The 16,881-nt window shown below is 38.1% G+C and overlaps 1 protein-coding gene across 2 annotated transcripts in view; it reads right to left on the minus strand.

Moving 5' to 3' along the window:
* Positions 1-1,534: 1,534 nt before the first annotated feature.
* CLIC4 (chloride intracellular channel 4) overlaps positions 1,535-16,881 on the minus strand; it is a 66,786-nt gene continuing 51,439 nt past the window's right edge. For both annotated transcript variants that reach the window (XM_049617781.1, XM_049617782.1), the window contains exons 4-6: positions 14,031-14,137; positions 5,695-5,876; positions 1,535-4,969 (exon numbers count right to left, since the gene is read on the minus strand). In XM_049617781.1, the coding sequence (XP_049473738.1) occupies positions 4,805-4,969; positions 5,695-5,876; positions 14,031-14,137 (454 nt within the window). In that variant the 3' untranslated portion in view covers positions 1,535-4,804. The remainder of the gene's footprint in view (positions 4,970-5,694; positions 5,877-14,030; positions 14,138-16,881) is intronic.

Here is a 16,881-nt window from a genome sequence, read left to right on the forward strand (position 1 = left end):
AGCCCTGGGCCTAGCTTCTAGCATGCCCTGGACAGCTCTGGAGTTCAGCAAGTGTCCTGTGAGAAATCCAGTCATGTATTTGGGGTACCTCAGGTTTCCAGTGTGCCCTGTAAACAAGAGCCCTGTGATTTTCATTTCCCCAGAAGAACCCCTCTGCATGGGCCAAACCCAGTCCTCAGTCCCAGGCCCAGAATCAGCAAATGCCCCCAGGGAAGAAAATTACCAGACCATCAGTTCACCTCAGAAGGGCTTCCTCCTCTGAAATTCCAATTCATTTAGTTCTTCTTACTTCCACAGTTTTCTGATGTTTAAAAATATTATTTTGGTGTTTTTACTAGTTGTAGTATGAATGTTGTGTTGTCGTGACCTACTATAACCTACCCATCAATTACTGTAAGCTTTTAAGTCTTTATGTCTTACTAGGCAAGTCTACTAGCCTACCTTCCCTTTTCCATATATTGGCTATTTGAGGGGCATTAATTCTTCCATGTGAATTTTTTAAAATCCATTCATCTAGTTTACACACACACACACATACACACACACACACACACACACACACACACTTGGGATTTTGGGGGAAAATATACTGAATTTATAAATTACTTGAGACTGAATTGAAACTCAAAGACTCTTAAGCTCCCTATCCATGAACATGGTATACCTATCCATTGAGCAGGTTTCTATTAGGTCCTTTGATAATATTTTGCACTTTTCTTCATAAAGAATTGCACATTTTGATCCTAAATAGCTTATAGTTTATCTTTTAAAACAGTTTTATTTTTTGGAATAGGTAATATATTTGCTACAAATTTCTCAAAGCTCAAAAAAGTATACACTGACAATTTCCTACCAATTTTCCTGTCACCCAGGTTTTTCCAGAATTGTCACTCAGTGTCACTAGTTTATTAATTTTAATATGGTTAATATTAGTATATAGTAATTATATTTCTTCATTATTGTATCTAGTAAGCTGGCTTAATTTTCCTATTTCTAACAGGTTATTATGGATTTCCTTTATGTGTATGTATCATCTGCAAAGAGTAGCCATTTGGTCACTTCTTTTCCATCCCCTGTTCTTTCTACTGATTTTACTGCACTGGCTAGAATGTTTCTAATAAAATAGCTGTAGAAAGTAGCTGGATAATAGCCATGATAAAAGGCAACCTATGTATGAAATTTGCTATAGGTTCTTAGATGGCTTCACCAGGTTAAACGTTTTTGGTTTTTTTTTTTTTTTTTTTTTTGCCGCTGGTCCTATTTTGCTAAGAATGAGAATTATGAAAGTTCTTATCAAATTATTTTATCCACCTACTGAGATGACTATATTTTTCCCCCTTTAATCTATTAAATGTGCCGAATCACCCACTCATGGAAAAAAGTAGTCTCAAGTAAAACACTTTTACCCCAGGTTACTATTTATTTTCATGGGGGGGGGTAAAAAAGAACCTTTTATGATAGTGAAAATATACTTTATTTTTTTAATACAATAGCTGCCAGCAATATACTGGTTCTAGAGAGAAAAGAAAATACAAGCATTCTATAATAAGCTTTCATTTGCCTTTTCAAGTAATTCTAAAGAAAATATTCCAATTCTGTTCAACATTATGACTTGGGGAGTTGAAATTTTTTCCATGATAAAAATATAATTTTGACGGCTCCAATCTTGATCATTTGTAAAGGATGGAATTTAAAAAGCCCATACAGTGTATCAATAATGAATACTTCCCTCTCAGAATCAAATACTGACTATAACCAGTATAAGAAAATGGTTAATCAATAAACTTGATGAAATGTGTATCAAAATGTTCATGAAAAAATACATTGCTATTTCTTCCCATTTTTTTACCTTGCAGATATTTTCTAAATGGAGATTTTAAATGTACAGAAATAAAAGCTATCTACGTAACTCTGGAGAGATTCAAAACTCAACAGAAGTTAAAATGCCTAAACTCTAGAGTTGATCAACTTAGTGTAAGAATGTCAGAAGTCTCTTAATTGCATACAGATTGCTCAAGAATTTAAACATAAATTGTGTAAGCTGAGTTACCAAGAAATCAAATCTTATATGATTTTCATCACAAAAGCCAACAATCCTAATAAAAGAAGGCTAGAGAATATCTGCATCTACATTAAAAAAAAAAAAAAAAAAGGAAGTTATATCTGCTGAAATAAAGAGCTTTCCAACTGTTAAACACAAAAATGTCTCAGAATTCCTTGGAAAACAGTGAGAGTTTCCATTCAGAATCTAATCTTGTTGAAGGGGAAGGTAAGGGGTTTAAATGAAGGGGGAAATGATTCAGTAGTTGTAGAAATAAATATCAGATGATCCACATTATGTCAAATCATACACTAATTGCCATGAAAACTTTTATGTCCTAATATCTCCCAATATCTTAAGCTATGACCTTTCCACAAGTACAAAATGGGATTAAAAAAAATGTTCTAGGATTATTCTCTTTACTAGCTTTTTGTCCATTTGCCAATCTCAATTTTATCTATCTTCCCTGATAAAGTAGTAAGGTCTTTCTACATCAAAATCAGAAGAGAGAAACCTGCCTTCCTTAGGTATCCAGAGGGACAGCCAAGTATAATCATGGGATAAATTTTTAAAAGACACTGAAGAGAATAAATATCGAAAGTGGAAATACTTCACAACTGAATTTCAGAATGTGTTTTCCATCGCTCTACTTTGAGGAATGTGCCGCTGTCCTCATTACCCTCTCCTCTGCACCGAGGCCACCATTCACTTGGAAGAACAGACCCCCTTCTCTTGAATCTTTTTCATACTTCAGGCTGCGAGGCCCGGCTCAGTATCACCTGAATGCCAACTTACCACTTAGAAAGTAGGTGAGAAGTGGCAATGTGCGTCCCGGTGCAGATGTGACATTTTCACCCACTGAGGCTATAGAACCTCTCAATGATAACCTGAGTGCTCTTCTTGGAACCAGGTAAGTCGTCATCCGATATTTAATTATAAAAAGGTGGGTGCCCAAACTTTCGATCACCAATAAGGAGTTCTAAGAAAGGTAAGGCAAAGAAACTTCCCTGAGCCGAACGGAGACAATACGGAGCTCATCCTTCTACACCAAGCAATTACGGATAAAAATGCAGTACATTTATAGAAATCAGGCTGCTTCCATAACACCAGTGCTTACTGAATGTTACCACATCAAAGTGGGGGGAAACACCGCCACTTTAAAGCAATAATATACTTGAATTTCCAAAAACAGCCTCCGAGAAATAGCACTTCTTAAACAAGTTATGTATAAAAAATTACCAAAAGTGTATTCGAGTCACAGCCATGGTCTTTGGAGCAGTATTTATAAAGTACGTTTTTAAAAAATGAATAAATACATAGCAGACTTTTTGTTTTATTTTTGCCAAGTTCATCCTCCCCTGTCACAGCACAGACCATCCCTGGTTTAGGACTTCAATCTAAAAAACAAGCATGCAGAGTGCTATCCCTCGGTGCGGCTTTAGAAAAATTTAATCGAAAGACGTACAATGACTGAGATTAGGCAAAACTCGGTAAATGCGTTCTCACCATCACAACTACAATTTAGTCCCAAAGGAGCGAACCATCCTCTAACCCAAAGTTTAACAGTAAACGGGAGTGGAATGGGAAAGCTCGTAACGTGTGTTTTATCTGGTTTTTAATATAGGGTGGAAAGTGCATTGTTTAGATGATCCACATTAATTAAATATGTTTTAGAAACAAAATTCTACTTGCCATTTTGACAAACCCACCCGACATTCCTTCGGTTAATATCTGTGAGGGTTAATCTTTACAAATCGTTGTACTGCGACAGCAAAATCAACTAAAGATCAGTTTATGTAGTGTTGCTCAAAAGATCTACAGACAGCAAGGTCTATGCTTACCTAAAAAGGAGCTTTTTAAATAAAGGAGGAAAGCAATATGGTTCTAAATGAATGGCACTGGGCAAAATACATACCAAAAAAAAAAAAAAAATCACAAAAAAAAAACAAAACCCAGAACAACAAAAAAAAAAACCACACAAAAAAAATCCACCACACATTTAGACAGAAGAGCAGGTGCCCACTGGTTTTTCTCATATGGACTTGAGGAAGACCTTGAGAATTATCATCTCTCTCTCTCTAAACTTTTAGCTTCTACATAGTGCATAGTGTCAGATGTTACAACTGGTTTGAGGGATAAATGCTTTCGGGCAAAAGTAAAAACCCACGTACAAAAGTGGAACGGCAAAGTTTGTAGTGACTTTCTGTGGAAGGCTCTCTTCACTGGTGGGAGCACACCCAGGACAGATCATCCCGAAACTGACGGATACAGCGGTATTCTGATATGGTGGCGATCCCTTCATATACGAAACACTCTAAAATTCCAAACATACATAAATATTCCTTGTACCACGCATTGTGCACCAGCTGGGGGCTGACTGAGGAGGTCACGGTTACTATGTTCACACATCAACACTCAAAGTTCCGCCGTCTACACAAAGTGAACAGACACAACAGTGAGGGTTCCGGAAGGATGGCAAACGACCTCTAAAGTGAAAAGAGCGTGATGGAGTGTCCCCAAATGGGGGGCAGGGGAAGGGGCAGGGGCAGGAAGGGGAGGCAGGGTGCAGAATTTTAACATAATACTGCTTAGGAGTGTGTACTTAAAGACAGCTACTATACCTGGTCTATCCTTGATCCTAATCCTGAATAACTGCATGTTCATGCAAAATAAGATTTCTACTTTATAGGAACAGGAGCAGTCTGTTAGGAAAAGCATGTTCTTAGGGGAAGACGTGAAGTCATCTCTCTCATAAGTGATAGTTTACTTGGTGAGTCTTTTGGCTACGTCGCTATATGCTATTTCAACCTCCTTGTCACTGGGACAGGTGTTGGTAAACTCATCCCTGCTATAAGCGTTAGTTAGGTATCTCCAGATGCCAGCCATCCCTTTCGGAATGTCAAAGTTGCGATATTTTTTGGCCACCACCTGAAAACACAAAGAGATCGAAAGTGAACATTTATTTTCCATGACTTGTACACCAGACATATCTCCAGTTTGGGGACAAACGAATTCCAACCATCTCTGAGAACTGCTTCTATTGGAGAAGAAGTCACCTTCGTCCTAACTGGAGTTTTAAATAATGACAGGACTGCACACGACATCAGAACTTCAGTAGTGTCACAGTGACCGTAAACGCCTGCTCTGGGGATCCAGGGAGGAGACAGCCAAGTGCCATTGGTCGATAAATACCTTAACGCGCACATGCTGTTTGAGACGTCTGTTCTCCTTGGTCTTGACCTTTACTGCACAAGTAGTGCTTACTCCTATTCTAGGTAGCACAATGTCTTACATAAGAAACGCTCAGTAAATATTTTTTGCCTCGTACCAGATGATCACAGAACAGAATCTGACAATGTAAGTTTGTGTAGCAAACTCCAATTCCAAGTTACCTGCTACCTTTTTAAATTTTTATGCAGTCATAGGAAAAAATATTCTTCTTTCTCATATGCCTCAATTTTAAGACACAATTTTCCATTTAATTAACTCTAAGGCATTTCAACCGTTGCCTAAATAGCATTAATTTCTACTGTCTGGGGGTTCCTGGTCATATACAGAAGATCGAGGAAATTTCACACACAAAGAAAGCGCTATCTCAATAAACAGAGAAGAGCCCCCTAATTGCAAAGTGACACCACATCCCATAGACCTACCTTGACAATGTGCAGTTTGGGAAGCAGGTTGCAGTCAGCTAATGTCATTTCATTGCCATCCAGAAATTTACGTGTAGAAAACTTAATGTCCTCCATACTGTTCTCATCAATTTCATCAGGGAGGGGAGAATTCAGATATTCATCCAGTTTCTGCAGGGTTTTCAAGAGACCCCTCTCCAATGCTGAAAGAAAGATGGGGATACTGTAAGAAGGAAAACCACCCGAGCCCCAAAATAGAAGCGTTACTCTTCCAGCCCGTAACTACTTTATCAAATGCTTACGCCGACACGAAGCACTGTCGAACTAGACAGACAAGGTTCCTGCTCTCCTGGAGCTTATTTACATGGGGTCAGTATGAGACAACCAAATACATTTGTTCAGATAAATACAGAAACAAGCGGGACAGTTTCAGAAACCAGAATCCGTAAAACTTAATAACTAAGCGCCCCACTTACAAACACACTGTGGCCCAACACAGTTGAGGTTTAAACCAGAAAAGTGAGTGAGAAAAGGCAAAACCTATTAATTCAAATCTAGGGAATAAAATCTTGCCACGACGGAGATTCTTGCCCTGAAGTTTAACGCCTGCTTCCCCAGGAATATTTGGATTTATCACCAAGAAACGTGTTAAGAAACTCCAATACAGACAATCCAAGCAGAAAACCCGAAGTTTCTGCACTGTCATGTAACACACAAGAAGCCAAGAATAGCACATTTTATAATAACATGGAAAACACAGAGGTCAGATTAGTGAGTTCAATTTATAATACTGAATCAGGGGGCTCTTCAGCCAAGTAGATTAAGATGCTATGATTGTTATAATTCAGAAATTAAGTGAGACAGAGCCACCCCTGTATACCTGATCAAGGTTAAGGACCTTCAGCAGAGGGGGTGGGAATGTCATTGGAGAGGACTGTGGAATAACACAGACAGCTCTCCTATCATCCCTTCTTATCCTCTGCCTTCCCAATCTACCTTCACCCCCCCCGCCCCCCACACCCTGAATGGACGAGCTCACACTGATGACTCCAGTGCTTGGCCATAAAAGAAAGTTAAATACCTTGAGGTGACAATCAATACGGTTGTATAAGTTTGAATAAACTTGGTTCCATTAGAGAAAAAGACAAAGTTTTCATATGCTACATATTAGGTATTTCACCAGCAACATAAATATGTCCTAACCCAAAACGTCTTCTTCCACATTAGTCCCACCCACTCATCCCTTGGTCCCTTCCTAGCAGTCCAGATAAAAGATGGCAGTCTTAGCTGGATAAAAGGGGCTGTAGACATAAAAAGGAATAAATGGATTTTAGAGGTACTTAGGAGATAAAAACCAACAGAGCTTGGAAACAAAACTGTACATCGAGAAAGGACAGACGGGTGCCTGAGAGGCTCAGTCGGTTAAGCATCCAACTTCGGCTCAGGTCATGATTTCGCAGTCAGTGGGTTCGGGCCCCATGTCGGGCTCTGTGCAGAGAGCTCGGAGCCTGGAGCCTGCTTCATGTTCTGTCAGCCAGATGCGGGGCTCAAACTCAGGGACCATGACATCATGCCCTGAGCTGAACTCACGGACCGTGACATCATGAGCTGAGCCGAAATCGGACGCTTAACCAACTGAGCCACCCAGGCGCCCAACACTTAAAAAAACTTTTAATAAATAAATAAACATTTTTTTAAAGTTACTTTATTTTATTTTTTAACGTTTTATTTATTTTTGAGACAGGGAGAGACAGCATGAACAGGGGAGGGTCAGAGAAAGGGAGACACAGAATCTGAAACAGGCTCCAGGCTCTGAGCTGTCAGCACAGAGCCCGACTCGGGGCTCAAACTCACGGACCGCGAGATCATGACCTGAGCCGAAGTTGGACACTCAATTGACTGAGCCACCCAGGCGCCCCAAAGTTACTTTAAAGTCAGTATCTGACAACTGCATACCTTGTAGTTTTTAATATGGGTTTTTTTTTTCCACTCTACCTGAAACGTTTTCTTTTTTAATATATAATTTATCACCAAGTTAGCTAACATACAGGGTATAGATACAGTATGCTCTTGGCTTCGGGAGTAGATTCCCAGGATTCATCACTTACACACACACTCAGTGTTCATCCCAACAAGTGCCTTCTTCAGTGCCCATCACCCATTTTTTTAATATGCTTTTTAAAAATATGTATTAGTTATGCTCAGTATTTTAATATGAGCATTGTTAGATTTTTTAGAACTGTTAAATTTTTTAATTCAGGGCTGGTTTATATTAAACTAATAGTCTACTAAATCCTGAACTCCTTCCTTCTAATTCTTGTTATTCAATTAATACGTTATTCTTGTTTCCCCGACCACACTATTTTTTCTTTGAAGGTGAAGTCCGTGTCTTATGCTTCTGTATATCGTCTAAAATTTATGGCACTCTAGTCAAGCACAAATTAAATGCCTGTTCAACATCTGCCCCAGACTGAGAAAGGCTAACAACGAAGCATAAAAGTTTAGAGTTTCTTAAATGTCTGGAGAGGGTTCAAAAGGAAATCATGTGAAAATGTAGAATAGCTACTTTTAAAGTCAGACAAGTGGAGATATTTGTACCTATTACATCTTTGTGGGAAGCTGAAAACAGAGGCAGGAACTGCGTATTGCTAGGAACATTAGAGCCATTTTAAAATGTAAAGAAGAAACGGTAAAAATTTTTTACTTATGTAAATACCAAATTGGAATGTATGTATGTCAAACGATAGGGGACAAGCTCCAGAACAAAGAACTACCTATTTTATTAATAAAAGGTCACTCCAGCCATAGCCGGAATCAAGTTAGTTTATTTCTTAGAGCAAACAGTTAAGCAGGAGGGCACTAGAACCCAGTAAAATAAAGTTGAGGAGTTAGCAGAACTCAACTGCAACCATGGAAGTAACAAGGAATTAAGCCATTTAAAAATAGATCAAAAATTCAAAGGCAATTAATATAACTTTTTGATTACATCCAAGTTACCACCATGCACACAGTCATCTGAAATGTCAAATTTATAAATTAACAAGAGAATGAAATGTGAGAAATAGGCAGGTTAGTGAGGAGTCCAGGGCTTGATGGAAAAGTTTTCACGGTTATACTTAAAAGGGCTGGGGACGGGCCAGCAGAATCTCAGGATGGTAAAAATAAATAAATAAATAAATAAATAACAAAGATTCAATATGCTTCCTATCAAAATCAATGAACACAGAATAAATACACATTAGATACAATGACTTGTTCTTTGATGGGTTTATAGTGAACAGAGTCACGGCCTCTATGGAGGAGAATACTGCCTGAATTCAAACACTGAAACAATGTCTCCAATGGCACTTGAGGGGAATGACAAGTCTGGGCAAGTCTATGATCTCCAAGCTACTCTAAATTCATCCTTTTCCTGAACTGGTTTTCAAATGTATCCAACAGAAAAATAAAATATCCTAAATCTACAATATTTGAAACATAATGCTTATCGTCCCAGAGATAATAAGGCACAGACTAAACTTAAGAACCTAGCCAAACATTACAATTACTATTCTTTCCATCCTTTTGGACTTAGTAAAGCATCCACAATGAAGTTGAACTGCTGGACCTCATTAGAATGTGATTATTCATTAAGAATCTCAGAAAAAAGGGTATAGTAATGAAAACAAAGAACGCTGAATTACTTTGATTCCATTTTTTATGAAACAACACAAGGAAGCCCAACAAAACAAAGAAAAACAGAGGTGCCGAGAGGTACTACAGAGCATCAGTCAATAAATGTAATGAAATTTTGAAGACAAACCACGAAGGAATCTAAAGCTAAGAGAAAGAAAACGTCAACATTAACCACTAGAAGGCAATAGCAAGCCATGAGAAAGTAGCTCTTGTCTTAGCACTGTTACTCTAATACCCCTCCTGTGGTAATGCTGATATCTCTACGAAGGTATTTCAAAAGCTCTCCAAAAAAAAATAGTACTTAATTACAATAGAGGCCATACAATTAGTTTTAAATTAATTCTGAAAATCAAAACATCCTTTCTTGCCTATGAAAATATAGCAAAAATTTTCACACACACACACACACACACACACACACACACACACACATGCACACACATGCCAGGGTCAGAAGTGTGGGGAAATGAATACTCTCACATTAGTGAGAATATAAACTGGTGTGGACTTTTGAGGAACAAAACCTTCTGACCTATTTAGAATGTAGCACAAGGACACGGTGACTGGCATCACTGTTTGTGATAATAAAAAACAAAACAAAAAACTTGAGACAATCTATATGACTATCAACAGGGAAATAATTAAATAAAAATCCTTATTATGGAACACATTAAGCAACATTTCTAAAAACTGAGGTAGATCTATGATCTCCAAGCTACTCTAGATTCATCCTTTTCTTGAACTGGTTTTCAAATGTATCCAACAGAAAAATAAAATATCCTAAATTTACAACATTTGAAACATAACGCTTGTTATGTTTTTTGATATGGGAAGACTTCTACAACATAATATGTGAAAAAGACAATAGCAGAATGTAAAACACACATAAATACACACTCATATACAATGTTTGCAAAATTACATAGAAAAAAGGGTGAATACTAACTGTTGGGGAAGAATTTATATAAGGTTATTAAGAAGGACACTGAAATTCCATTAAATTTATTTCTAAACTATTGTAACTTTTTTAGTAAGCATACATTACTCAATCACTGTATAATTTGAATGAGTAAATGCAAGGCAGGAAGCATGAAATGTAACACGATCATGCTAATTTCAATAAAGGGTAATCTTACACAATTTTTAAAGGCCAAGTAGAAAATAGGGAGTGGTAATGAGTATTTAAAGATGATTAAATCTACAATTCGGTTACATAGTTACAATGGTGAACAACCACCCTCTGATTCCAAACACTTCCACGGGGGGGGGGGGGGGGGGGGGGGGCGGGGACGACAGCCAAGGAAGAGGGGAGGAAAGATGAATTTTGAATAAAAAGGAACTAATTAGAACTTATAGAGATCCCTTGCCTCCATTTAAAAATAGGAATTTGGACACTATGAAATATGCCTCAGAACATATAATGGCGGGTTTCATCACTGCCAATTCATTGAACTCTTAAGAATATTATAAATATCAGGGTGCCTGGGTGGCTCAGTCAGTTAAGCGGCTCTTGATTTCGACTCGGGTCACGATCTCACAGTTAGTGAGATCAAGCCCTGCGTCAGGCTCTGCGCTGACAGTTCCAAGCCTGCTTGGGATTCTCTCTCTCCCTCTCTCAAAATAAACAAACATTTTTTAAAAAAAGACTATTATCTAAAGTACCAACACCCTAATAAATTACCTATTAAACAGTTACATTTGGGAACTTAATAATTTATACAAATTAATGAAATCCCAGAACTGAAGGAAAAAAAAGTAGATCTGGACAAGTCCTACCTAATTCATTCCCATGAGAGGAATGACTATTAACTTCTTTTAATGCTTCAAAAGATTACACAAATCTTCTCCCAATCAACTTGGACATGTTACCAAAAGAATTAACCTTTCTCTCCCTTCCTTCCTTCCTTCTTCCTTGCTCCCTTCCTCCCTCTCTCCAGACCTACCATATTTCCCTTTATTGTATTCTTTAAACCCTATTTGTTTATTTTCTACCCAATCTAAGTGCTGACCCTTCTCGTTCACTGGCCCAATACTGCAGTATCTAGACATCTAATCCCTCACTTAGAATTAGGTCTTAAAAGGTCTTAAAACTGTTCAAACATACTGAGTTTTGTAAAATACTTAATAGGCTGGTAAAACTAATCAAAACCTTGCCTACCCGATCTACTGTGTAAAAATGACAAATTCATCTCCATATAAGCAGTTTATAGTTTGGGGGAAGAAGGAGAAGCACTAATTTCTTAGGCTTATTTAAGGCATTTTATTGCACTAAACAGACAGATAAGACATCTGAAACATGTATACACACACACACACACACACACACACACACACACACACATATATGCATATACTCAGTAAGCTCCACAGTAATTTGGAATACTGTTTTCTAAAGTCCCAGGGCAGTGACAGGCCCTATGGGGGAAGGTTGCTTGGCAACTGGAATTCTTATTTACCAATAGGTAATTTAATATAAAGCCTTCTAAGTTATGCACTGTCTGATCCATTATGTTGTTTGTTCTTAGTGGTTACAATTCTAAGGACAGTAAGCGTAGGTGGCTACTTAAGACAGTAACAAATTGATAGGAAAAAATAGAATACAAAGTTATACTTAAGTGAGTCACTTTCTCCCCTGTTCTCTCCCCTCCATCCCATCCCCCAAAGCAATTGTTTGGCATGCACGTGCGTGTGCGTGTGTGTGTTTAAGCAAATATATTTTTTCCCCTTTCCTCCCCACCAAGTGTCAAAAGAAATTCAACCACCCTCCAGTTTCCAAAGGCTACGTGGAGAAATAAAAACATTATGAATTTAACTCTGAGAGTTCAAAGAAATGCGGGCAAGAGCATCTGGATATCAAAGGGCAGTTTCACGGAAAGAAGAGTCACCTGGATAAAGGAAGGGGACAACAGAAGATACTGTGTGTGGACAGGAGGGGCTCCAATGTAACTGTTTACTTAGTATCTAAAAGGCTTAGACTGCAACATCCACCAGGAAAAAAGCCAATTACTTAGGAAAAGTGCTCCCAAACCCAAGGCAATTACTGGAACACATTTAATAGCTACAAGCCAGGGCTGGACACTAAGACTGTTCCCTCCCTCCCTTTGTAGGAAAACATCGCATGCAGTGAATATTATCCCAGAAACCATTGAAATTCAATACTAAATTATAAACTGCTGCAATTTTAAAATTTAATAATAATAATTTTTTAAAAAGCCTGAATAGCTTGGAACTCTGCCTACTGAAATAACATCAGAAAATTAGCAAGTGTTTCAACTTTTTAAAAGATGTTTATTCTTGCTTAACCAGCACTGTTATTTCCCCCCTTTGGTGTCCTTGTTCATTTGTAGCCATAAACTTCTACCCAAAAGAACCTCACCCAGGCTACCAAACTGTCTAAAACTACGACGGATTCAAGTGTCTTTAGGAGCTGGCGTTTTGGGTATTGTGATTACTTTTAATTAATAAACACTAACGTTCTCTCCACAGAGTTTTATCCAGAGAGAACGATGCTGGATGCTTTGATGCTTCTCAAAGAGAAGAAAAAGAAAAATTACTGAATGGTATAGTTAAGACAAGGTTCATTAAATGGACCCTCTTTCAAAAAGACCTCCCTTCACCATATATAGTTTTGGTAAATGAAATAAGATAGTGTCCTTTAATAAATAAAAGAAGGAATTTGGGGGCACCTGGGTGACTCAGTCAGTTAAGCGTCTGACTTCGGCTCAGGTCATGATCTCACGGTCCATTGAGTTTGAGCCCCGAGTCGGGCTCTGTGCTGACAGCTCGGAGCCTGGAGCCTGTTTCGGATTCTGTGTCTCCCTCTCTCTCTGACCCTCCCCCGTTCATGCTCTGTCTCTGTCTCAAAAATAAATAAACGTTAAAAAAATAAAAATAAAAATAAATAATAATAAAAGAAGGAATTTATATCTGTACTACCTACCCTAAACAATACTCACCATGAAAATATGACTTAAAACTAAAATCCTATTTCAGGATGCAAGAAATTAGGAATTATACTCCCCAGTATAAATGCCCTCTTAAGAGTCCCTCCCAAAATTGCTCTTTAAGGATAATTATCATAGAGGCGCCTGGCTGGCTCAGTGGCAAGAACACATAACTCTTGATCTCAGGGTCATGAGTTCAAGCCCCATGCTGGGTATGGAGCCTACTTAAAAAAATTTTTTAAAGTAAAAATAAAAAAAAAAATTTAAAAAGGACAAGTATCACAAAGATCCATCCAGGCTGACTTTAGGCTGCCAGCACCCAAGAATAAACAAAAGATTTAGTAATAATTTAAATGAAGTTAAATCAGTCTATTCCAAACCACCACAACCACAGAATCCATGGTTTCTGATGCACCGTTAAGTCTTTGCGTAGTTCCCCTTCATGGTAACTTCTCAGAAGACTGTGGAAACAATTTGTTCAATAAACATTTTATCACACATCCACTATATGGTAGGCACTGTACCAGTAGCCACAGACAGGAAAACGACAACCTCTAATCAACTTGGAAAGCCAGTTTTTAATACTTAATGGGACTATCTGGACTCCAAAGTAACCATTTATAATCACCGTATAACGGGATTTTTTGGATTTATTCGAGGGGGTTTTTTGGTTTGTTTATCTGCAGTGGTAATCCAGTAGTCTGTGGGGTTTTTTTTTGTTTTGTTTTGTTTTTTTACCTTCATTAGCCTCTGGCCTTGAATTTTTGATATATGCAGAGAATTTGGCAAAGATGTCCATTCCAGCAGTATTTGATTCTGGGTGTTTTGGTGAAAGCTTCAAGTACCTGGCGGGAAAAGGTGATAAAGGATTAGAAAGATCCTCCAGAGATCTGTTAGCGCTGAGTTCTCTCAATTCACAAACCATCGTGCTAGCAGTTACTAGACATCTTCTAACAGTTATGACTCTAAGAAATGCCATCATCTGTTTTCTATGGTATTTTTAAGATGTGTTTTTTCCTTAGGAAACAAAGCTCTGCACAGTGTTTTTGTTCGCATATTAATATTCTTGGCAAGCAAAGGGCATCCGCGCTCACTTCCATTTTAGAAATTAGAACGCTGGGGAAACAGTCTGCTTGCTCGGAGGTGGGTGCCAAGCCAATGCGGGTCTTAGAAAGAGAGCTCCAGAGCAGCACTGTCCAAAAGAACTTTCTGTAATGAAGGAAATATTCTATATCTGAACTTCCCAGTAGGGTAGCCACTAGTGATGTGTGGCTGGCTATCTGGACAGGAATTTCGATCAACCAGTGTTACGTCAAGTTAAAAAGTCCCCTCCTCCGCTTGCACCAGCCACATTTTAACTACGGAGCTTTCTCGAAACAGAGATGCCAACCAGATTCTTGGTGTGTGCCCTGCCCTGAACCACCCCATGCAGCAGTGCCAGAGAATCCCGACAGCGGGAAAGATCAGGCATTTTGGTCAAGACAAAAACAGCAGGAAGCGGACCACTCACTTCAATCCCACGCTCGGGATTTTCCAAAACCTTCCCTGTATTAGACATTGTAAGGGTGGCACTGGGCAACAGGAAGAGAAGTTGCCTGTAATTTTGCTAACAAGTGTTCTGTTGTGTTGTTACAAAGTTGGTCTACTTTGACATGAGACATAACTTTACACACACACACACACACACACACACACACACACAGATGTGTATTTTGCATATTTAAATCCCAAACACACATACTCAGTGCCTATTTCTTGCTCAAATTGGAAAATACATGTGAAAAGGCTCAGCTCCTCCCTCTTCCCTTGGGCGGAGTCGCACGCACTCAGGGAGTTGGCGGCCACAGGAATTCAGACCATCAGCACCCCAGTAGGAAGACAGATTCATCTCCTCAAAGGCCCTGCCAAATTTCCCTGGAAAGTGGGCCTGGGGGAGTAAGACTTTGGGAAAAATCTGACATGAAACTACGAACTTTGATTTCCTCAGATATTTTAGGATGCGGTCTTTCCACTTCTTTAAAATTAAAAATGAAGGTGAGGTATTTTTAGGTAGAAATTTAATTTACTTGCAAGCTATAGTTTCTGGTTAGCTTTTATATTCATATTTTTTTACATCTGCGATTCTGAAATCAAGGACAGGTACATCTAAAAATCTGGACAGAGGACTACATGGGTAAGGAGATTATAAAGTATCTACTGAATACTCATAGGTTCCATTTGTCTTTCATTTTAGTAACTCTCAACTGTTAAGCTTAAAGATTTCTCTTATAAACAGAAATATTTACAGAACAAATTCTTCAATGAACGATGAATTTCATACAGTATAATGTATACTACATTAATAATATATAATATTTTTTTTTCCCCTCTTAACTATAGAAAACCTTACCCTCTCTTTCTCTCTCTCTTTTTTTGCCCCTGGCTTTGGGCTGAAAGAGTTAATTCCAGGTTCACCTCCCTGAAGTCCCCTCGAGTATAAAAACAACAGCCTCCAGTTTAAATGTTTTTACTGCCTGTAATACAGTAACTTCATTGATTCATTCCAAACAAAAAATAGCGCAAGGAACCTACATGCCTCAATACATCTATGTTTTCCTCTAGCCAAGTTTCCATAATTATTCTTCTTTTCCCCACCCAATATTTAGCTGTACCTACTTTTTCTAATAAAGTTCACTTCCTAATTCTCAAAATAAGAGGCGTGAAGGTAGGCTTAAATTGTAGATCATTTATATATTCATTACTCACATATATTCATTTATTCTAATTATTATGGCCCTGCACTGTCAGGCATTATTGTAGGTGTAGGGGATATAATGATGAGCACACAGAGGCATATTTACTAAAGACCTATTTTAATTAACAGGGAAGAATGAAGAAGGATTTGCAATCAGCATATCCTTAACCATATGAAAACAGATGCTATTATGATTCTTAAAAAATAAAAACTGTCCTCTAAAGCAGGTTAGGCATACCCTACTCTTCTCCAAGACAAACCATTAAATTTGTACTATTTAATCGATAGAATACTTACAAGAGACCACCTCAAATTCTCATTTTGCCTAAAAGGAAATTCTATTCCAGAAAGCTTACATTCTTGGTCCCCAAATCCCTAGACTAGTTAAAAGTATTGGCAAACTAAAACCCAGGTTTCCTGTCTCCAAGTATTGTTTTTGCTTTTGTTTTAGGACAGATTGGGGTCTCTGAAAGATAAAGCAAATTCTAAACCAAGAGGTCCAAAATCAGTTGCCAGTTCATTTTGCGTTTCCTCAAATACTGGATTTTAACAATTCATCACTATTCACTTTCCCAAACAGCTTGATAAAGCAAAACTTCGACTGAGAACTTTCATTTCAACACTTAACAAAAAGGAAGGCAAGTAATTAACAAAAGGCTACCTGTCAGCAACACCACGGGGATGAGCATCCAGGGTACAAAGACTTTCAGATCAGTCCTTTATTCTGTATTACATCACAGACTGTGAATGGTAAGACTAGCTATGAATACTCCCATCCTTTTAGGAAAGATCTCAGGCATTTTCTTTCTCATGTGAATATAAGAATAAAGTCTGAGTATATACAACACATTAAAT

This window comes from Panthera uncia (genome assembly GCF_023721935.1).
Source record: "Panthera uncia isolate 11264 chromosome C1 unlocalized genomic scaffold, Puncia_PCG_1.0 HiC_scaffold_4, whole genome shotgun sequence".
NCBI lineage: Eukaryota > Metazoa > Chordata > Mammalia > Carnivora > Felidae > Panthera > Panthera uncia.